This window comes from Pseudorasbora parva, chromosome 20, assembly GCF_024679245.1.
Source record: "Pseudorasbora parva isolate DD20220531a chromosome 20, ASM2467924v1, whole genome shotgun sequence".
NCBI classification, from domain to species: domain Eukaryota; kingdom Metazoa; phylum Chordata; class Actinopteri; order Cypriniformes; family Gobionidae; genus Pseudorasbora; species Pseudorasbora parva.
The window spans coordinates 31,888,088-31,911,820 of record NC_090191.1 but is presented as its reverse complement, the minus strand read 5'-3'; the positions used below and the strand labels follow the sequence as shown (position 1 = coordinate 31,911,820).

Below are 23,733 nucleotides of genomic sequence, written 5' to 3'. Positions count from 1 at the left end.
AGTTAAGCTGGTTCTGAGAGAAAAGTGTCAGAATACACAGTGCATCGCAGTTTGTTGCGTATGGGACTGCATAGCTGCAAACCAGTCAGTGTGCCCATGCTGACCACAGCCAAAAGCACCAACAGTAAGACGTGAGCATCAGAACTGGACCACGGAGTAATGGGGAATACATGGCACCACCCCTCTGAGCTAGTATGATGGGATGTGCTGAACAAACAAGTCCTATCCATGGGGACTACACCTCACAACTTACAGGACTTAAATGATCTGCTGCTAACATCTTGGTGCCAGATATCACAGCACACCTTCAGGGGTCTTGTAGAATCCATGTGTTCAGGGCTGTTTTGGCAGCGAAAGGGAGACCAACACAATATTAGTCATAATGTTATGCTTAATTAGTGTATATAATATGCTATGTCCATATCAAGTGTAAACCTTAAGAGTAATTATTATTTTTGTAATTCTGTCCTAATATTAACAAAGGCAAGTCTGTAATATGGACAGATGAAAATAATATGTTTTGCTTTTATGGTAGCACAGCAAGAAAAAGCAGCAACATGGTTATAGGAACAGTCATATGTTGATTCAATAGCCACTAGATTTGTTGAGTTAATTAAAGGATTAGAGATTGATGCAAGCCGGAAAAGTTTTAGAATGATTCATAAGAGTTATTTATTTGTGTTCTGGTATTCTTTTTATGTTTATATTTTTTAATTTGCATTTCAACATTAACATGGGGGGGGGGGGAATCGGTGTCTGTGGAACGAGAGTTGTGGGTCAAGTGAATGATGATTAACACCTGTGTCTGATTCCAGTAACTGTTTAGCAGAAAGATGGGATAAAAGCCCAGCAGACCTGGGAAGGAAGAAGAGTTTATGGTTTTATGGAACTGCTGCTGTGTTGTTTTGATAATTATGTTATTGAAGTGTGCAGGATCACTTATTGTTTTGTTTTGAGAGTCACAATAAAGAGAATGAACTATGTTCAGACTGCAAATGTGGTCCAGATCCACATCCAGATTCAGGTCTTTTATTGTTTTTGTCATGACAACATAAACACAAACCCTGTGGAATCTCATCTTTTTTATTTAGATTTGGCCCACTTCCTTATGTGATCCTAAATCTATATTTTCCAATGCTACCTCAATCCGAAGAGTTACATAGGGATGTATGCGACTGTTATGTCATTCTAGAGCAACCTTCGTCAATTCTGCGCTCATGTGAGTGAGAGATTTTTCATAGCCAACCCGAATTGAACAAGATTTATGAAAGATCAGTGGAAGGACAATTATGTGTGAGAACTTATAAGTATTACATTGACAGCTCTATAGGCTATAAGCAAAACACAAGGACTCGACTGCGCTGATCAACAGCATGATGGGAAATGACTTGCTGACGACACTGCTTAATCCTCATTGGTTTAAACAACCGTGATGTATTGTTCTCTTTTAAAACTCTTTCCAAAACCCTCAGTGCGATCACTCTATGGGTTATTTGATTGTGAAAATCTGTATTAAAGTAAAATGACTGATAAGCATGTCTTTTGAATGGAATTAAATAAGAACTTTTTTCAGACGAGGCGCATCTTAAGCAAGCCTGTTTACTGTCTTTACTTCCATAGTCTGCTGCGTGAAGTCTTTTTATCATTCTTTCGCGCATGTGGACCAGTTCAAAACAATCATCTGTTCACACTGGAACCTGATATTGGGTGAAAAAAGAAATCATTCTGAAACGCAGTGTGAACATAGAGACTGTCCGTCATCTTTTAAATCGTCTTTGCGACGTGTTATGTGTCCTGTCAGAAATATGTGAATAAATAAATATGACCAACAATGAAATTGTTACTTGTATTAGAACTTATTTTTTTCATGTTTATGCCATTCTCACACTTTGTGTAATTCCTGATGTATTGGTGACCCTGAATGTAATGCTATTGTGATTTTACTGTGTTCACTTGCTTAATGAGTTATTACATTTGATCAGATTTAAGTGTGCATTAAAAAATATACATTTGTATCCATTATTGTACAAAAATGTATTTGTATTACTTTTTGCAGACTGAGTTCTTGTGTTTAATTAGCAAAACCATTTGTACAGAACACAAAATACTGGCCTAGTCAAATGTGAGTAGATAAAATAAATTACAAATCTTCTTTCTTAATTTTAAATACCATTCTATCACAAAAACAAATCAGATTTTTAAAATTGGGAGAAAGACATTTCATGTTTACATCCTGAGAAGTTAATGGCTATTTGTTCAGTCTATGCACAGCTGAAGAATGGGCTTTGACACATCAGCTCTTTCCCCAGAATTCCTCCTTCCTTCTCTGAGCGCGGCCCAAGAGCTCAGAGGCCACAGAGCATGAGGCTGCTGATCTAGATGAGATCTGAGACATCTTATCATCTGGATTTAATATGAAAAAGAGATTTTTCAGAAAATTGTTCAATAAGAATAATATTTCATATCATTATAATTACAAAATATATAATAATTTTATAGAAGATATTTTAAGTTATTACAGTTTCCATAAATGAGTAATAAAGGGCAATATGTATGCACAACAATGCAGACATACAATTAGCGAAACCATTTAGTTGAAATGCATTAGCTGTTCTTGATATGTGCACCACATCAAAGAACACATTGATCTAATTCTTGTTCCTACTAAAACTGCCAGACCGACATATAAGCATGAAGTAACTGTCAGCAACTTCTTATGGCTGCTAATATCTGATAATATTAGGAAGATGATTTTACCATTGTCTGACACACCAGAATCAGATTCAGGAAATACAAACAGCTCTGGCCGAAAAATTCCCAGGTTACCTACAGTTGTAACAAAGAGGATATTGTAATCACGTTTGGGTGGATTATATAAATGAACGTAACATCATAGGCAGTGAAACTTAATCACGTAATTTCCACTTTCTACACTGTGCATATTTTGTATGTTAACTAGACATAAAAGTCAACAATATCTTATTTAATATGATTCAATCAACTGGACAGCATTAGGTTTGACTAATAAAAGTAATTTTTAAAGGTCAGATATAACAAACTGTTAAAAATAACAACTGACATTTTCTTTCACGGTCTTTAAAATAGGCTATCTATAACACTGAATCATTTTCAGTACTGTCAGGGAAATAAAGCAACATTTCATTTGGCAGAAGTTTATAATGATTAAATATGTTTGGGGTTGATTATTAAGTCTCATGCTCATCAAGACTGCATTATTTGATAAAAATACAGTAAACATATTAATTTGCGAAATATTTATGCAATTTAAAATAGCTGTATTAAATTTCAGTACATGGTATGTAGTTTATTCCTGCAATGGCAAAGCCATTACCGGTACTCTTCAGTCACATTAATTTACAGTAAGTTTAAAACAGTTATGTTGCTTAATATATTATATATATATATATATATATATATATATATATATATATATATATATATATATAATATATATATATATATATATATATATATATATATACTTTTAATGATTAATTAGTATTTAAATCAATTGAGTGGTTAAATAATTCATTTTATAGAACTAATTAATTTTAAAGGCTTTTTGAGGTATAAATGCAATAATTTAAATGATTTTAGTTCTCTTGAATTTTCATAATTAGGAGATACGCAAGCATACTTCAGGTTTATCAACTACACTTGAAATAAGTTAAATAATCTTTAGAAATAAATGACTCCCAGGAGGACAAGGGAAAATCTGACCCGGTAGCATGAGGACTTGAATCAATACAGTGGTACCAAAATAATGCACTGACGTTAGTGGAAAACACAAAAAGATGACAAGAGACTGACCTAGATTATTCTCCCCCTATTGCTGGCGGTAACCTAACCTCTCTCTACTCTTTCTGCTGGTAAATGAGTCAGTCACGTTTCAATTGCGTGTTTAATAGAGTGGCAGTTGTATTTCCAAAGTATGGATCGACAATCACGCAATCAAAAAAGCCATATTTTTGTAGTGCAAACTAAAATTTTCACTTCTAACATGCATACAATCATGTCTTTAAAGCTTGTTAAGGCTCAGTGTAACATCATAAAAGCTGCAATCGGTTCATAATAAAACTCCCATGACTGCGACCAGATCTACATCAGTGGATGCTGAAAGGAATCGTACCATTATGCTGAAACTCTGGGTTTCTCATCAGGCCCTGAATTCTGTTGGCAAGTGGAGGGACAGCAGCATTGTGACAGGGGCTGGTTTGTTGTTTTTGTGATGGCTTGGCTTGTCTTCGATGGGTGTAGTCTGCTGCTTCCTCATCCTCAGACCAGGCATCTTCACACATGGGAAGTAGATCTACGGTGGTCAGGCCAGCGGCCGGTGAGGAATGTGGCAAGCTTCCATTCTCAGCCTTGGCAATACAATGGAGTTTGAAATCTGAAGACATAATGTATGACATAATATTGAACAATTGACTTAAGAATCATGTACCTTACGGTGTGGCCGCTGTGGAGAGCCGTCTATAATATGTTTATAAGGAGAGTGAGGTTTTCCTAAAGGTGGCTCTCTCCTCCTAACTTTCCTGGAGGAATGTTTGATCTTCGAAGGGGAGACCAGCAAAGCTCCTCCTAATAAAATTAATAAATATTATTAAAATATATGTATAAATGTCTTTTTTTCCCTTGATTGATTACAAACTATGCCAAATGAATGAGAGGCATGGAGTCTAACGGCAAACCGTTAAATTGAAGTGAAACTGCTGAGATGTCAAAACAAGTAATAGGTTCAAGGTGGCAGACGAATGTTGGACAGATGAAAATAATATGTTTTGCTTTTATGGTAGCACAGCAAGAAAAAGCAGCAACATGGTTATAGGAACAGTCATATGTTGATTCAATAGCCACTAGATTTGTTGAGTTAATTAAAGGATTAGAGATTGATGCAAGCCGGAAAAGTTTTAGAATGATTCATAAGAGTTATTTATTTGTGTTCAGGTATTCTTTTAATGTTTATATTTTTTAATTTGCATTTCAACATTAACATGGGGGGGGGGGGGGGTAGGTGTCTGTGGAACGAGAGTTGTGGGTCAAGTGAATGATGATTAACACCTGTGTCTGATATAAATGTCTTTTTTTCCCTTGATTGATTACAAACTATGCCAAATGAATGAGAGGCATGGAGTCTAACGGCAAACCGTTAAATTGAAGTGAAACTGCTGAGATGTCAAAACAAGTAATAGGTTCAAGGTGGCAGACGAATGTACCATCTACACAGAAAACCACAGCTGTCTGTAAAACGAAGTTCAACTAAAACCTTATTCATTACTAATAGGTCGATGTGAATTTGAAAGTATTGTCAAGTACAGTTTTTACCAGTGGCTGGAGTTGTCCGATCGTGATGCCTTCTTTGTGCAGTCTGCATGGTCTTGAGTTTGGGGGTTGGTAATCTGCCCCCATTAATGGAACCACAAGAACCCTGCGCCCCCGATGATGAGTCAGTTTCCAACAGCTGCAACCTACAAAAGATGTGCAAAATGTCTGAATGGAAAACTGCCACAGCATAGGCAGAATTATTTTGCATATAAGATTCATTGCTCCTGGATTTGGTAGTTGTGGCGAGGTGGATGAGCGAGAGACGTGGGAGGAGCGAGAGAGGACCAGGCCTAGACTTTACGTTATGTTTTGTTTATGTTTTATTATGTGTATGCGGGCAGTTTTTTATATTATTTGTACCTCTGAGCTCAATTCTTTGAATTGTAATTCATTAACTTCCTATTCATTTCAATTCAAATTCCAGCTCAACATGCTGTGTTGCAGCCAGCTCGACTCAAATTCTTAAAATTTTACTTTTGCCCAACAATAAGACCATCATGTCCATGTTGGCTCTAGTGTTGGCAGGTTCTCCCATCTCAGATACAACTGTGGTGGCAATTCAGAAGAACAACAAGCACATACATCTCATTTCTCTCCTTCATGTTTCCATGCTCATCTTTTGGATTCCGCGCTTCCTGTGCAATCTCAGACTCATCTCTCTCTCCATGACCCTCTTCTTCCTCCCAGGCCAGCTTCCTATGCACAGGCAGGGTAGGGTCCTCAGGAAGACCCGCCTCTCCTGGAGAGCTTCTCCTGCTGCCTGCCACAGAAGCAGAAGGTCCAGGGCTAGAACATTCTCTGGCACTGCCAGCCCTAAAAAGACATGCCAGGTCATTGATAAAAGGAAGCTCTAAACTGACTTCAGGTATTTTGATGACAGAGCTCTGCTCACCTGGCCAGGTCTAGAGCCTCAATGATAGGGCTGCTACTAGTGCTTCTGCAGGCCTCAGATTCAATAGAGGATGAGGAGGTGACACTAGAAGGCTCCCACATCCAGTTGTGATCTGACAGGATCTGATTCAGGTGTTGCCGAGAGAAATGAGTTCCCCAGGCCCGTTTCCTGTAGGCCTCTGCCTTCTCACGTAGATCCCGCACCTGTCGATAAACAGCAGAACTTGAGAGTTGTGAATGATTAATTCAGAGCCAGGAAAAATATGGATCTGCCAACTGCCAATAATATGTATAGGAGACTAATCATTCATGGCAAGCACAGACAAAACACTGCCTTAGATATTCAGGGCTCAACAATAAGAATGTCATGCTGACCCAGTGAGATTTTGGCTCAGTTGATGTAATGTTTTAAAAATATATATATATATATTTTAATTCTAATATTTAAAAAAATGAAACTTCTTTTGTCAAGAAAAATATATTTATTTCTAAATGTATAAAATTATGTAGGTAAAAATCAATATATTCTTTGGTGGGAAAATGTATTGTTGAGTCCTGATATTGCTTAATATAAATTTGTTTAATCAACATAAATTAAAATCATGCAACATTGTCGCATCCGCTTCGAAACCGGTGGAGAATGTGTGTAAAAGTGGAGGCAGTCATGCATCGCTCCTAAAGAGCTGACTCAAAAAGACACTCCTGTCCCATATGGCAAGACTTGCATGAAAGTTTTGCTGGAGATGCATTGAAGCACACTTGACACCATAACCTAAAATCAAGTACTTCTGTCTTACAAAAATTATTTTTTACAGTGTCAGCATGAAAGATATAGGCTATGTTTGACATACATAGACTAGTCTAGCCAACAAAGTCAAAGCACTGAATTTATTGTCATGACAGACACTGACACTGGAGATCAAATAATTTACCACGCAGCAAAGGTCACATGTGACACTCTCATAAAAATTGGGAAAAAGTGATGAGAGCTATTACTAATCAATTATGTAATTATACTACAAATAATTATTATATTACATTAAAAAAACTGTTTTTGTCCCCCTCTCTCAATTTAATTTATACTCTAGCTGTGCATTATTATTATTTGGTGAATCTGGTTAATATTGTTGGCTCCTCTAACATAATACAATATTTGATTAAAATGTATTATGTTTTACCCTCATTTGTAAGTTTCTGCTAAATGAATAATGAAAAATAATAATTATTGTACTATCAATAAATAAATGTATAATTATGTGTTGTGAACTTCTAAACTGTACCTTAAAGGGTTAGTTCACCCAAAAAATGTCACATCAGAACATTAAGGCTGAACCACTGGAGTCACATGGACTATTTTAATTATTTCTTTACTACCTTTCTGGGACTTGAAAGTGGTTGTTCTGTTGCTATCTATGTGGCATCAGAAATCTCTTGGATGCCTCCAAAATATCTTAATTTGTGTTCCAAGGATGAGTGCAGGTCTTCCAAGTTTGGAACAACATGAGGGTGAGTAATTGATGACAGAATTTTCATTTTTGGGTGAACTAACCTTTAACGTTTATCTATGTTTTTATATAAGCAGTGAGTGAGTCAAAATGCCAATACAGAATTGCCAGACACCAGAAAGCAAAAAAAAAAAGCAAAACCACAGACAACTTCAAAGTTCCAAGATAACATCTTGCTCACTGATCCACCACATGCACACATACTTAGATTGAACACACACACACACACACACACACACACACACACACACACACACACACACACACACACACACACACACACACACACACACACACACACACACACTACAAGTCTAGGTCCATATGAGATGATACCATTTAGTTTGAATGATGTCATACATTTAATGTGGCAGCGCAGAACAGACACGCATAAGCAACCGAAGGTGCATGTCTAAGGCAGCAATAGCAGTGAGAGGATGGATGGAACATGCAGAGCAGTTACCTCATGATACCACTTGTGAAAACCATCACACTCCTGCAAGATTAATCACAGATCATCAGTGATTAGAGAGATTACCTTTCCGTTTCCTAACAATTCTGCCACTTTAATGCACCACAGCTCAAGCTTTCATGCAATGTGGTGTCAGAATTGCTGATGAATGTGAAATACTATCTTTTTTAAGAATTAAAATAATTTAGAAATGCTTTAAATATATTTGCCAAATTAAAATGCAGTACATGTAATTTGTTTTCTTTTAATATTCAATACTATGTATAACGTATTCATAAAAAACTGTAAAATTGCATTTCTTACTTGGTATTTTTGTTGTTTCCAGTCCAAATATAATAAAAAATACTTAAATCAAGATGCTTTTACTAGATAAGTAAAATTACATATAACTAGAAACAAGACAAAAATACTAAATAAGAAGAGCATTTTGCTGTGTAAAAGGCTACATTTAATATGTTCATCATATAAAGCAATTCAGTCTCTTTAGAAAATGTAGACTAAACCACTTAATTTATATGGATTCATTTTATGATGTCTTTATGAACTATTCAAAGCGCCAAATTTGTAGTTGCGTGGACTTTCAATGGAGGGACAGACATTTCACAGATTTAATTTAAAGGGGGGGTTTCAGTCAATCTCATGTCAATCTTGAGTACCTATAGAGTAGTATTGCATCCTTCATATCTCCGAAAAGTCTTTAGTTTTATTATATTTATAAAAGAAATATAGGCTGTACTGAGTCTTTCCGGAAAAAACCGAGCGCCTCGAGGCGTATCGTGTGGGCGGAGCTAAAGAATGACGAGTGCGCACAAAGCGGTGACGTCCTCAAGCGTGGAGAAACCCATCGCTATCGATCTCAGCTAATAGATATGATCCAGAATCATTCGGAGGCTGAAATAAATTGAACAGGAGAAACAGCAACAGCAGGACGTCCGTCTCTGTGGTATGTACTGTATTTAGTGACTGTCAACATTTGTGTGACTTTACTCGCAGTTTATGAGGACATGATTCGGTTTATGGACTATTGTATGCGACTAAACCTTAGCAGTATCAAGCAAAACGGTTTGGCACGTCAGACTAGTGTAACGTTATACATAGAACAACAATGGAGTCCGTTAGCGCATTTGAATGACGAAGCACGCGATCGTGTCGTTTACTGATGTTTACTCACGCGACGATAGCCAACAGTGTAGACATTTGAAGCAGGTTTACTCACCGGCTGCTTCCAAAGCAGGACCGAACCTTTATCGCTGGGATCGCTCCGTCAATAGCACACTTCTTTGGTATGATTTGGTAAAGTCCTGACAGCAGTGAACGGTGGAGATCCACTTGTTGTGAAGCTTCCCGTCATTTCTGCGTTCAAATCGGTTCAAATGCAGCGCTACCTTCCCGGAATGCTGTGCTGAAGCGTTGAAGTCGCTTGATGTCACCCATAGGAATAAAGTGGAGCGCGGCGCACAACATAAGTGTTCATGGATGACTGGATCTGCAGCTGAGCGAGTGTTTATGGGCGTGCATTTCCTCTCTCGCTCCAGTCGCGCGCGCACCCTACCGGGAGAAGAGTCCGTACGGCCCATACAAGGACCTTCCGCTCTATTAACGTCAACCCGATCCATACTCGAAAAAACTCTCTGAAACTTGTGAGAAACCGGAAGGAGTATTTTTAACACAGAAATACTCCATCAAACGTCCAACATTAGTTTTTGAAACTTTGTCTATGTTTAGGATGGGAATCCAAGTCTTTAACAGTGTAAAAAGCTCAGTATGCATGAAACACCATTTCACCCCCCCTTTAAAATAACACATAAAATGGGTTTGGAATGGCATGATGACAAATTACACTTTTTTAATGTTTGGGTGAACTAGCTCTTTAATTCATACATTTTATTTATATTTTAGGCCTGCACATTTGTTCTCATAGATTTGTTTTCATTGTCCAGAAGCTCACCTCCTCATTTGCAGTTCTGGCCTTCACCCACACTCCATCTCCATAGTTGTATTGGAGGGGAGAACGGAAGTTGGATCTGTACTCAGTATTCACTTTCCTGTCAGACAGAAAAAGAGGGATAATGTTAAATAATCTTTTGAAGAATTTATAAATGTAACCTGTTGAATATAATATGAATGTCAAAATAAATATCACTTATGAGCTGCTAATGCAACATGCATAAAACGGCCCATATGAAATACATTTTCAATGAGTTGTTTCTGGGGGGGTTCAGTCCTGTACAAGAAATAAATACAACAGTCACCTCATAGCCTTGGGTGAAAGGTTTCTCATGGCAAAAGGTGACCTCACTTCCTGTTGCTGTAGATGGGTAACTTCCTCTTCGGGGCTTGACTTCCTGCTGTGTTGTCGCTCCTTCTTCTTCTTCCTCTTACTCTGGTATGGTGGACATTTAGGCAAAAGCACAAGAAATCATGTTAAAGGTACAAACATTTTTGTAAATGTAAATTCCTTACTATACATTGTTCAGCATGTGTAAAAAAATTACGAGGAACTAACATCAAATGTTTATATGCAATTCAGTTATCTATAGTTGGAAGCATTTACATTGTGACTGTCACTCACATGATAACCCATACAGGTGATCTAACAATATGTAGAAGAAACTGGTTTATCCAGCCCCATACTGATGCTATGATATTTGGAAAGTTTGTTGTGTTGCTAATCTGAATGTATAGCCACCAAAATTTGCGAAACAGAACTAAGCAATTTTCTTTGTGTGTGTGAATGTGTGAGACGTCCCATTCATTCGCAACTATAGGTAAATAACTAGAATAATAAAAAAGCAGTAAACTTTAAAATTATTTGTACTACATATCATTTTCTTTAAGATTATGATAATGAATTAAAATAGAATGATACTAAATACCAGTTTGCTATATCAAGTAGCTAAATTAACTGGAAGCAAACAACACCAAAAGTCTTTTAAGTTTAAAAAATGTCCACACCCACTCTTATGTTTATAAGGTGGATATTTCTGTGTACCTTCTCTGGGGTTGTGTTCTCTGTATGAAGCAGCGGAGCTTCATATTGTTCAACATCTCGCCTCAAGCGCGGTGGTCTGGGAGGAGGTGATCCTTTAAAACTTCTCCTGTACTCGCTTTCCATAATTACTGGGTTTGATTTGAAGGGTGGGATGGCTGTATTGTTACTGTACAACATCTAAAACAGATATGGAGTAATCCAAAACACAAAAAAGGTCAAATGAAATGTTTATTTTCATTATATATATATATATATATATATATATATATATATATATATATATATATATATATATATATGTTATAATAATGGTCATTAGTTGACATTAGTTAATGTATTAACTAACATGAACTAACCATGAGCAGTTCAATTGTTTCTAGATTAGTTCATCTTTGTTAACATTAGTTAATAAAAATAAAGCTGTTCATTGTTTGTTTATGTTAGTTCACAGTGCATTAACTAATGTTAACAAGATTTTAATAATGTATTACTAAATGTTGAAATTAACATTAAAAAAGATAAATAAATGCTTTATTAGTGCATCATTAGTTCATGTTAACTAATATTGTTAACTAGTGTTAACTAATGTACCATTATTCTAGTGTTATTCTATAGTGGTACCCTAGTCACTACAGTTTATTTAAGTGAAGATAGCAAAATAAGGTAAACTGTAACATATTATTCCCAAAAATTCTTCATACAGTGGACTACCAGTAAAAGGTGCCTGAATAAATTTTATGTTTGACTCTATATATATATAAGCCATAGTGGCATAATGGTAGTTTTATATAAATAAAAGCCATAGTACAAAACGGTACTGCCATCTACAGGAATAGTGTTTTTATTGGTAAGAAATGCCCTCAAAAACAATCAAGACATTCAAATACGCATAATTTATATCCTAGAATTTAAGAAATGCTTCAGGTGAGCAAAAGTGCTCTGTCCAATAATATGTCAGTTAATCTGGCCAGGGAACAGATGCAAGCCTTTGTGTAATAATAAAAATGATTCTGGATTATAACAGTGCAGATAAAAGTGCAAGAAAGTACCTCGTGTGCAGCAAGCAGGGGCGAATCGGCCACAGGTGTTTTCCACATGAACTGTCGCTGGTACTCTGAGTTCAAACGGCCATTTCTCTGTCGCTCAGACTTCAGTCCCGCTCTTCTATGCAGTGCATGGTTAATCTAATAGACAGTACAAGCTCTGAATTGCTGTAACTGCATTAATGGTGGAATTAATAGTTATACACCAATTATGGTCTCATAAACGGATGTGAAAATCTCTAAAAAAATATTATGATAAATATTGGGACTGACCCTTTGAATATATATATAACCTACTAGCCCTAATCCAAACAGGGATCAAACTGGGATCTCCGGCGTAGGAGGCAGTCGTGCTAACAAGGATGCTAAAGACCACAGCCACGAAAGTTGATTGCTGGTGTGCCACTTGAGGCCAGGGGAGTGAGGTTTACATACACTCACTTACTGGCCGATGTGCATTATACTCACCCCCTAAACCTCACTCCCATCCGGGTCACGGCTCCACATGTAACTAGTCCTACTTAACCCACTCCATTCCAAGCAGGATTCGAACTGGGATCTCCGGCGTAGAGGCAGGCATGCTGACAAGGATACTAAAGGCCACTAGTGTTGATCGCTGGCGTGCCACTTGAGGCCAGGGGAGTGAAGTTTGCACACTATCACCAACTGGCATATGTCCATTACACTCACCCGCTAAACCTCACTCCCACCCGGGTCACAGCACCACATGTAACCAGTCCTACTTGACCCACTCCACTTGGGGATTCGTGGGAAGCAGGCACACTAACAAGGGTGCTAAAGACTCTTGAGCCCAGGGGAGTGAGGTTTATACACACAGCTCTGTTACAAACGTAAAATATATAAATGTTATATTTGATACAAAGAATCTTCGCCTCATAAATTAACCCAACTCTGTACCAATGCACACATTTAACAATCTGACTTATAACCAGACTCACTCCACTTGGTCTCTGCTGGACTGCAGCAGTGGTGGATGTCTGAGCTGCTTGTGCCTCTGCTTGTAATTGTTGGGATGGTGCAGTGATGCCCTCTTGTGGTATGGGGCTTCTTGGGGCTAGAGGGGTCGCCACTCTTTCTGTACTAGTGGCTCTGAGCACAGGTGTGACAGCAGGAGGTGTGACAGGCCTGCTCTTCTCCTGACGCTGTGGAGCCGAAACATGCCCTTCCCATTGGAAAGAACTGGATACCTGAGGAGGGTAAAATGGCACTTTCCTTTTGGATATGAATTGTGGTTCCTGTGTTATTCCTTTAAATGATAGAAAAAGATAATCAATTAAATATTAACCAAGTTATTATGCGATAAGCTTATTACTTTTTAATGAATATTTTTATTAGATCTATCTATCTATCTATCTATCTATCTATCTATCTATCTATCTATCTATCTATCTATCTATCTAACACATACTTGACTGGTCAGAGCGCAGTCCAGCCAGTCGCATCCTGCGATGTGGAGAATCGCTTCTGGATCGTGTTGTTCGACTCTTGTATTTACTTCGATACTCGCTGATTCCCTATGGAGAAATGGAGCATGCAATAAACAAGTGCACTTTATAGCAGTAACGTTAAATCACAGTTTGCATGTTGAATGTTATACAATCATATTTAAATGAGCGGTATAACAAATTATATATCTGTGATTTATTAGAAAACCATGCTTAATAACTAGGGCTAGGTGTTAGCTGACAATTGGTGTCTATTAATGCCTATTAACCGCGCACAAACTTCTTCAAGAAATAACAGGAAGTAAGTTCGCGATTTTAACTTGTAAAAGGTTTACCGTTTAAGGTCAACAGGTTTCTTAATATTCACGTAGGTTCTCTTCGTTTTCGGCAAAGTGTAAACTATATTTCACTCGAATTCATATTAATGTATATTTGGTTACCTAAAGGTAAACAACCAGCATAAATATCAAAACTGAAAGCATTTTTGCAGCCTGCAGCGCGCGCTCCACGTTCCTCAAACAAATGACGTCGCACGAGCGCGCGCACCTTTAATCTATGTTAAAACAGTTTGAAACTGAAATGACCTACCTTAAAACGGACAGTCATTCTGAGTCAGAGCTAATGGTGACTTGTGCACAAAGAGGTCCGTGAACAAAAGACGTGTTTTTGTTACTCGCTTGGTGGAGTGAGATTAGATTCGTTTGCAGGCTGGGCTGTTACCTTGGTGAGGGCTGCAGCGTCCCACGATACGCGCATGCGCACCTCTGTAAGCCGCTTTGTTATGGTTATTACCAGGTTATTACCTATGGTGAGGCTTTACTGCACCATACGTGTTTGTGTAGTAGAAATGTAATTAATTGCGCCTTCATGTGCTGTCGGAAATGTGTTAATTTCCACTTCTGAAGTCGTAAATACGATGTGCTATAAAACAAAAATTATATGTAGAAGTACATGCACTGACAACCAAACATTGTCCGCTTTCTGCCGAAAATGTAATCTCAGTCAAATGCTAGGTATCTTCAAATATTACATTTTTATCATGATTTAGGTGATGATTTTGGTCTGGATTTAAAGCAATTCTGCGCACTGACAACAAAAAAAAACCTAACACCCCCATAAACAGTTACCATTGTAAAAGCAATTCAAAACAATATTATAACATGACTTAACAAAAACACATTACAAAACAAAACAACGTAAATGATATAAATACAACTATTTAACAAATATTTTAACATTTTATAATTGTATTTAATATTTTAGTTTTCACAAGTTTATATAGCCTATAGCCTACATTACTTTTTTACTTCAAAATGTTTTGTTCCTTTTGTGCATGAAAATAACTTTTACTAGTCCTGTTTTTTGCATTTTAGGCTAATTTTAAGCAGAAAGTATGGGTATTCTGCACATGTAACCTTATTTGTTGCAAGTGTAATTGTTTAGGTTTTCTATAGCCTAGTTAGTGTGTTACTACCTGAAAGCGATAACAATGTTTTGATATAATGATGCTATAAAAAAGAGTCATGCTTTTATATTAAATCTTATAATATTACTTGGTAAGTTCTACATACACAAATGTAAATGGTCTGAAAGAATTCCCAATATCTCCCATTTTAAGGCTGACATGAAGATTTATTTTGAAACTTTAAGGACTCTCAAACCGCAAAGCAACAAGAACTATGGACATTTACAAACAATTAAACTCCTCATCTTTAACTTGAGTACTTATGTATAGCCTTCTTTTTTCTTTTATTATTATTATTTCGTATGTTATGGTATGTATTATTATTATTATTTCACGATCTTGTGAAAAGTTCAAAGAATTATATGTGAAACATTTGTAAAAAAAAATAAAAATAAAAAAAATAAAATAAAAAAAAAGTTAGTAGCAACGCGCGCAACCGTCTATTGCGCAACCAAGTAGAGTCGGCTTATCTCACAGCGCCGTCTGCTGGTGAAAATAATCACTACACGATTACTCCTACAACCAGAAGCCGCTGCATGCTATATTGCTTTTTGCGCTGTTTTGCGATTTATCTGCTGTTTTGAATGAGCTGTAAAATGGGGACATTTCCGGGGACAGAACACCAAAAACCGGGACGGGACTGTCCCCGGAAAATGGGGACGTCTGGTCACCCTAAGTACACCCCCCCCCCCCCCCCCCCCATAAATAAAATGAAATAAGTGCGTATCCATAACATTTATATTAACTCATGCATGTATTATTTCGTTGCTTCAAAAAAAAAAAAAAAAAAATCAAACGTCACGCTGATTATTTTCCAACCGCCAGAGTAGTGTGGAAAAGCCTCCAGCAATAAATACAGGCTAATTTTTCCTACACTACTAACTTACCACTCAAATGTGTTACTAAACTCAAAAGTTGCTTTCTGAACACTGTTTTTGTAGTAATATGTGCAGCTAAACCTAGTGCAGTTTTAGGTAACCCGTTGAAAATCGAGGCCGGTACTAATATCTACCATTATTGATTTTTGGTTTGTGTGGTTACAGGACAGCAGGATGTTTCCGCGAATATTTGCGCGGCTCTCAAATTTGGGGACGTGGCAAGACGTACCCAATAAAGACAATTCAATAGGTGCGCAACGGCCTCGAGCGACACATCAACCGATTGTGTAGTCTCTTGTGCTGATTGGTTTCCCGTTGCACTGTAGCCAATTAAAAGAGAGTTCGCGGGGCCAGCGCATTATTAAACAACGTTTCCGTTACATCCGGGGTTTGTTGTGCTGAAGTGGCCCAATGGCAGTAGACGGACTCCACTATTCACGCTGTGATTGGATAGCATCGTTGCTCTTGTCCGAAAAACGGTGTGGCACAGGGGTGTGCAGAAGATTAAACCAAAGACCCTGTATTGTGTCTGAAATTCTCGGCCTCGTACTAAATCTAGGTAAGTTTGTGTTTTTATGCGTTTTTTGTTTGTACTATAGAAATATTGTTGGCAGTTGCATTCACTGCCTGACCGTACACGTTGAAATGACGACTCATTTAAAGGGACCGTTAGTATTGTTAATTAAAGGGATAGTTTACCCCCAAATTACAATTCTGTTATCATTTACTCACCCTTATGTTGTTAGAAATGTCTTACTTTCATCTGTGAAAAACAAAACTAGAATTTCTGAAAACTGACAGCACCATTTGCTTTCATTGCATTTTTTTTATACACTAAAAGTGAATGGTGACCGAGACTGCCGTAACATTTTATGCCGAAATGTAATTTATTGCCCTCTATTTGTGATTCTATTATCTGGATTATATCTGTCTTACATTTTTTCATAAGCATTGGTTATCCAGTACTAAAAAGCTTTTGTGTAACACCAAAACATCATAACTGTTTCTTATATTTCAATATTACTGGTGTGCCTCGTGCATATCAAAGTCTCAATGAAACAGTTTATGCAGTTATGTGATTTATTTCTGGTGTGACTAATGTCTGATTGAAACTGAAATTATTAAAAGGCATGCAGGACATGTTACTTTTAATAACCTTATTATATTTTAAATCTTTATTTTTGCATTATTACTTTAAGTAATGCTTTACTCTATTGTCATTTAGCAGTGTTTGTTCCTACTGTCCCATCAGAATAGATCTGTGACCACCAGTTTAGAACATCACTGATCTCTTTTTGTGTGTTAATTTTGTTGATGTGTCTTGGACACTTGTCTTGGATGGGCTACATGGTCACACATTTTAGTTTTGTGCCCCTTCTCTGGAAACACATTTTTGTCTATGTTGAAAGTTTCCTGTCAACGGTTCCATCTCACATTTTGCCAGTCATCATATATATAATATCATATTTTTTTTTTTCAATTCATAAGAGAATCCGGAATAAAAGATTTCACGTGTTCCACAAGCAACCAATAAGCATATTAGAATTATTTCTGTAGGATCATGTGACACTGATGACTGGAATAATTCAGCTTTGCCATCACAGAAATAAATTACATTTTAAAATATATTAAGTAAACAGTTCTTTTACATTATAATAATACTTTGCAGTGTTATTAATAAATGCAGCTTTGGTAAGCATAAGAGTCTTAACTTAACAACCCCAAACTTTTGAACAGTAGTGTATGTCACACTTCTTACTCAAACATACACAGTGTTTACATTCACTAATTCAAACAGATCGTGTTAACTCGTACAGTTATGTTTGCACTGTGGTTTCTTTAAACAAAGCCACACTAGAAATACTTATGGTCAGTATTATTTTAGTTTAAAGGGATTTGGGACATATATATATATATATATGCTAATATTTGCTCTCTCTTTCCTCAGAGCTTACATGATGAAGATGGAGATTAGGCCTCTGTTGATGTGCTTTGCTCTGTGCTTGGTTTATGCCACCAGCAAACCCACAGAGAAGAAGGAACGTGTCCACCATGATGCGCCACTGAGCAGCAAAGAGCATGACGATGGCACAAACTTTGACTATGACCATGATGCATTCCTTGGGGAGGAGGAAGCCAAGACTTTTGATGACCTGACCCCGGAGGAAAGCAAGAATAGGCTTGGGTAAGGATTGTGCTGAGTGTTAAATGGCATTTAGCAATGATTTGCACAACAAAATGAGTGGAAGTTATACATTTTCTTTGATCTTTGGGGGTTTCCACTTTTCAGCAGCATATGTGACTGCACAAAAAACTATTTAGAGAGAGGACATTCTTATAGTTAACTTATCTTTTTGCTCTCCTTTTTGTTGCCTTTCAGTAAAATTGTGGATAAGATTGATGCAGATGAGGATGGTTTTGTCACAGAGGCCGAGCTGAAAACATGGATCAAAAAGGCTCAGAAGAAGTACATCTATGACAATGTGGAAAGGCAATGGAAGGATTTTGACATAAATAATGATGGCATGATCTCTTGGGATGAATACAAGAATGTCACATACGGCACCTACCTTGGTAAAAAAATGAAATTTCTTTTTTTTTTTTTTTATAAACAAGATTAAAGGATTGGTCACCAAAAATATGTAATTCCAAACTAAAATGAATTTCTTTTTGTCTCAGTGTTGTTGTTTTTTGGATCATATAATGAAAGGCAGTGGCATTCAGGGTTGTTTTAGATCCCACTGACTTTCATTTTATGAACAAAAACAGTTGAAACATTCTTCAAAATATCATCTTTTGTGTTTCAGAGAAGAAAGAAACTCACTCAAAACAACAGATTGGAACAACGCGAGTATTGAAGTACAAAAATGTGTATTTTAATTATAATTTGTACTGTGTGTTTTTCTAGATGATCCTGAACCTGATGACGGCTACAACTACAAGCAGATGATGGTCAGAGATGAACGGCGCTTTAAAATGGCTGATGGAAATGGAGACCACATTGCTGACAAAGAGGAGTTCACTGCCTTCCTTCATCCTGAGGAGTATGAACATATGAAGAACATTGTTGTATTGGTGGGTACTTTTATGTCAGTTCAATCCCAGGTTAAAGTTATTGTGAAACCTGTTCATGTAACAGAGGCCAGCTAGTAGTAGTTGCTGTGTGAGTAAACCTCACTCCTCTGACCTCAAGAGACTGACGCTTGAGGTTGCAGCCTTTAGCTTCATTGTTAGAGCGTTCGACTCTCATGCCGGGGGACCGGGGTTTGAGTCCTGGTCCGAACAGAAGGGGTTACATTGGTGCCGTGACCCGGATGGGAATGAGGTTTAGGGGGGTGAGTGTAACAGAGGCCAGTAGTTGCTGTGTGAGTAAACCTCACACCTCTGACCTCAAGAGACGCTCTAGCGACTGACGTCAGAGGTTGCAGCCTTTAGCCTCCTTGTTAGAGTGTCCGACTCTCATGCCGGTGAACCCGGGTTCGAGTCCCGGTCTGAACAGTAGGGGTTACATTCGCATCCCATTTGACTTCTGTAATCTGATGTACGCCATTGTTCAATGTTTGGGATCGGTAAGATTTGTTAATGTTTTTGAACGGAGTGTCTCACCAAGGCTGCATTAATCCAACTTAAAATAAGTGGAAATATGTTGTGGAAATTGTTTGATAAGTACAGATCCCTGCACATGAAAGCAAATTTTTTGTAGCCACGTCATTGTTCGCTTGTTTTAATTAAGTCAAAACGAGGGAACTAATTAGTAATTAGTTCCCTCGTTTTGACTTAATTAAAACAAGCGAACAACTTATTAAAACGTGTCCACGATTTAGTAAAACAAAGGAACAAATTATTATATAGTGTGCACGATTTAGTATAACGAGGGAACTTTTCGGTGCCTCCCGCTTTTTTCACGTCAGTTTGGATGACTTGTGTGAATCGTGCAGATCCGAAGAGTTCTCGGATTATAATTTCAGCAACAGTAATTCTGGATTGCCTCCACCAAACAGTAAAAATGAGCTAAGTAAATCAGAACACTGAGCGCTAATGAGCGCGGGTGAACCATGTTTCTTCTGGCTGCGCAGAATCTTTTAATGTCTGTGGTATCTGCCACTGCAACACATTTCTCCCTGAGACCAGAGTTCGTCACTGCGCCTTCCTGTCTTACTGGCAAAGTTCTGGTGAGATCACTGCACGTTAGGTATTGTTGGTTTATAATGTTATACAGGGTTTTTCCTGCATAGAGAATTACAACACGGCCACCTCCGTCTGTCGACAACTCAGACAGGCAGATAATTGCTCAGATTCAGCCTGTCGTGATAATCAGAAATATATATCGTCACATGATCCTTCAGCAATCACTCTTATATTATGATTTGCTGGTACAAATTCATCTAAAGCCATTCCATAGCTGAATGTGCAGGACAAGGATATTATATTAATATTATTGTTAGGCACCTCTCACCTCAATATGTGTTGATGAACCTCTCTCTTTTTTGACCATACATGTGTTTGCATCCCTGAGATTATTATATTGTGCTCATGGTTTAGTAAAATTAGCAAACATATGATATCATTCACACAATTCAGTAAAACAAGGACAAAAATTATTATACTATGCACAGGAATTAGTAAATCATGTCATGTAATGGTAAATGGACTGCATTTATATAGTGCTTTTAACGGACCCTATGGCCATCCAAAGCGCTTTACATCTTGCCTCGCATTCACCCATTCATACACCGACGGCCATGCAAGGCGCCATCCAGCTCGTCAGCAGTTGGGGTTAGGTGTCTTGCTACGACACTTGGTCAGGTGGAACCGGGGATCAAACCACCAACCTTCCGGTTTGTAGACAATCTACATGAACCACTGAGCCACTGCCGCCCGCAATGACATACATTTCATTTTTGGGTGAACTAACCCTGTAAACATGCTGAAGTATTAGTAAGTCGTGGGAATGAATTGTTAATTTTCTTCCTGCATGTCATGTGGCGATCTATACAAAAGAACAGCATTATTTTGTAATATTTAAATGTCTTCCCTGTCACTTTTTATCAATTCGAAGCACGCTTGCTGAATAAAAGTATGAATTTCTTTTTTTTTTTAAACAGACCCCAAATCTTTGAATGGTAGTGTATTTTCTGAGTAAAATGTGTAATTCAATGAAAAAATATGTAGCATAATTGTATCCTTAGGAAATTGACAATAGAATGTGGGTATTTCATTTCAGAAAGGGATCTTGGTGGTTGGGGTTTAAAAACAAAAATGACTGGTTTCTAAAATAAAAAACAAAATATGTATTCTTGATTATATGTGAATTTTGCACACCAGCACATGTATGAAGAAATAGTGTTTCCTGTTCTAAATGTAAATTTCTGTAACCTATTTCAATGATCTTCCTGCTTCAATTTTATCATTAGGAAACTATGGAGGATATTGATAAGAATGGTGATGGTTTTATCGACCTAGAAGAGTATATTGGTGAGTAATGATATTTTAAATCTCTTACAAAATCTTTTAAAAGCTTTCATAGGTTTTAGTGCACTGCATAAAAGTAAATGCGTGGTTATTGCTTAAAATCGGTTTAATTTGTTTGAATATCAGGTGACATGTACAACCACGAGGATGAAATGGACGAGCCTGAATGGGTGGCGACAGAGCGAGAGCAGTTCTCTGAGTTTAGAGACAAGAACAAGGATGGAAAGATGGACAAAGAGGAGACCATGGACTGGATTCTACCGGCTGACTACGACCACGCCGAAGCTGAAGCAAAGCATCTGGTGTACGAGTCTGACACAAACAAGGTAAGCCAACCATAAAAACGCATTTGTCAGCTTTTGGAAAGTTAATTTAAAAGGTTTTAACTGAGTCTGTCTCTGTTTTTTCAGGATGGCAAACTCACCAAAGAGGAAATACTCAACAAGTACGATTTGTTTGTGGGAAGTCAAGCAACTGACTTTGGGGAGGCGTTAGTTCGACATGATGAGTTTTAATTATTTTTTTCCCCTAGTATAATAGAAAAATACTTTTGAAGTTGTTTTGGTAAAAGAATATAATTTATTTTATACTGCTTCATCATAACACAACGCTAAATCCTCAGATTTAGTTCACTTGATAGATCGTTTTCTCTTTTTGCACACGGAAATGCATTCACAACATGCATTCTCATTAGTTTTTTTACTGTAAAGTGTGTCAGTATCCGTGTTTGTTTGATCTGTCTTTGGAGTCGTGGTCATTGTACAGCATTATTATCATTTCAGTAACTGTTTATTAGATTTTTTTAATAAGAAGCATATTCAGAGCTAGATTCAAGGTGGTTTTATACATGCTACTGATCTATGATCAGCTCCCCTTGTTGTTCACAGTCCTGTTCAATGGGATACTAAGTACTGAAAGCTCTCAGAATGATTTCATCAGAGGGTCTATACAAATAGATATAAAATATATGTATATATTTACACGTTTATGTGAATATGTATAGAGCTTTATTCATATAATCTCACATTTCACATTTACTTGTCTTCGCACAAACATTGATTATAGGATGATGAGGATCCTCCCCATTTCTTTCTAAAGGTGATATGCTGTTGTCTTTATATATTTATTTAGGACATCATCTTTATTGAGGCACCCCATGAATTTCTATCAATATTAGGTTTTATGAACACTCATCTGTCATTGTGCCTTTCACTGTATTTTCTATTTGATTTTGCTTTTCAATTGGAGCTATATGTCTAAAACTTTAAATCAGTTTTGTTCGTCAGGTCCAATAGAACACATTGCTGAATAGTTTGTTGCTTTCGGTTTCATTATTTGAAATACACTATGATGTTTGAAGCAAATTTGCTGTTACAAACATAGCAGCATCCTTCATGGTCCATTAATGCATTTTATTTTTTCTATATAAAATGTTTTCGCACCCAAGGTTTTAGGTGACTTCCTTCAAATGGTGCTGTTTTAGCTCAACGGATTGTATCTTGAACAATTTGTCTACAAATTGTCAATAAACAATTATTACTGATTGTATATTTTTTCAGGAATTGCTTTTTGTCTGTCATTTGTCATTTTGTTTGGATTCCATAAATAGAAGAAATAGACTTAAAATTAATGAAATAATTTATATTAAGCTGGTCTTACTGTGCTTTGAAATAATTTTGTGGGCGTTGTGACCATTCTCATCCTGCACTCCTGCACATGAGCAATATCCAAAACCATTGGATAAGATTAAGCCATTTCAACAATGTCCTCCTCAGTTACAGAGGAAAGCTCCTTCCATCTGGCCAATTTATAACAGAAAATACATCTTGGTATGACCACTTATGCCAAACATGACATCCACACAATCCAGTATGTTTCATTGCATCGTGACAAATGATACAACTGAAACAGGGAACAATTAATAAGAACAACTTCACAACATGCATACACGATATAATAAGTTAGAATAAAGAGCAAAGAAGCTAATTTCCCTAGATTGGACATTTTGGCCACTATTGTATATACGCAGATCAGGCATAACCTTGTGTTGGTCCCCCTTTTGCTGCCAAAACAGCCCTCACCCGTCAAGGCATGGACTCCACTAGACTCCTGAAGGTGTGTTGTGTTATCTGGCATTATCGATATTTTAGCAGCAGATCATTTTTGTCCTGTAAGTTGCTAGGTGGGGCCTCCATGGATCAGA

General features: G+C 37.2%; 2 protein-coding genes across 7 annotated transcripts; one reads left to right on the top strand and one right to left on the bottom strand.

The window, feature by feature from the left end:
* Window positions 1-1,832: 1,832 nt before the first annotated feature.
* On the bottom strand, window positions 1,833-14,447 carry mdm1 (Mdm1 nuclear protein). Of its 6 annotated transcripts, none has more exons than XM_067428077.1 (15): window positions 14,304-14,447; window positions 13,679-13,784; window positions 13,209-13,516; window positions 12,256-12,390; window positions 11,207-11,383; window positions 10,467-10,597; window positions 10,163-10,259; window positions 8,206-8,238; window positions 6,239-6,441; window positions 5,929-6,159; window positions 5,347-5,489; window positions 4,466-4,602; window positions 4,151-4,385; window positions 2,758-2,826; window positions 1,833-2,403 (listed from the first exon to the last, which is right to left on the bottom strand). In XM_067428077.1, the coding sequence occupies exons 1-15, from the start codon at window positions 14,319-14,321 to the stop codon at window positions 2,294-2,296; spliced, it is 2,133 nt and encodes a 710-aa protein (XP_067284178.1). In that variant the 5' UTR covers window positions 14,322-14,447; the 3' UTR covers window positions 1,833-2,293. The 6 variants fall into 6 exon arrangements, with proteins under 6 accessions (XP_067284178.1, XP_067284181.1, XP_067284180.1 ...); XM_067428080.1 differs by lacking the exon at window positions 14,304-14,447 and adding an exon at window positions 14,156-14,231; XM_067428079.1 differs by lacking the exon at window positions 14,304-14,447 and adding an exon at window positions 14,051-14,223.
* A 2,023-nt stretch (window positions 14,448-16,470) lies between these two features.
* calua (calumenin a) lies at window positions 16,471-23,078 on the top strand. Its single transcript, XM_067428151.1, has 7 exons — window positions 16,471-16,617; window positions 18,007-18,243; window positions 18,439-18,632; window positions 18,967-19,133; window positions 21,473-21,533; window positions 21,657-21,856; window positions 21,941-23,078. Exons 2-7 carry the CDS (start codon window positions 18,014-18,016, stop codon window positions 22,043-22,045), a joined length of 957 nt encoding a protein of 318 aa, XP_067284252.1. The 5' UTR covers window positions 16,471-16,617; window positions 18,007-18,013; the 3' UTR covers window positions 22,046-23,078.
* Window positions 23,079-23,733: the final 655 nt, after the last annotated feature.

Coding starts and splice junctions, on each gene's coding strand:
- mdm1 (XM_067428077.1), bottom strand. Junction 13,517..13,678: donor ACTGCGCTCTGACCAGTCAA/GTATGTGTTAGA, acceptor TATCATTTAAAG/GAATAACACAGGAACCACAA. Junction 2,404..2,757: donor TTCTGGTGTGTCAGACAATG/GTAAAATCATCT, acceptor TATTAAATCCAG/ATGATAAGATGTCTCAGATC.
- calua (XM_067428151.1), top strand. CDS start 18,014: ATGATGAAGATGGAGATTAGGCCTCTGTTGATGTGCTTTGCTCTGTGC. Junction 18,244..18,438: donor GAAAGCAAGAATAGGCTTGG/GTAAGGATTGTG, acceptor GTTGCCTTTCAG/TAAAATTGTGGATAAGATTG. Junction 21,534..21,656: donor CGACCTAGAAGAGTATATTG/GTGAGTAATGAT, acceptor TTTGAATATCAG/GTGACATGTACAACCACGAG.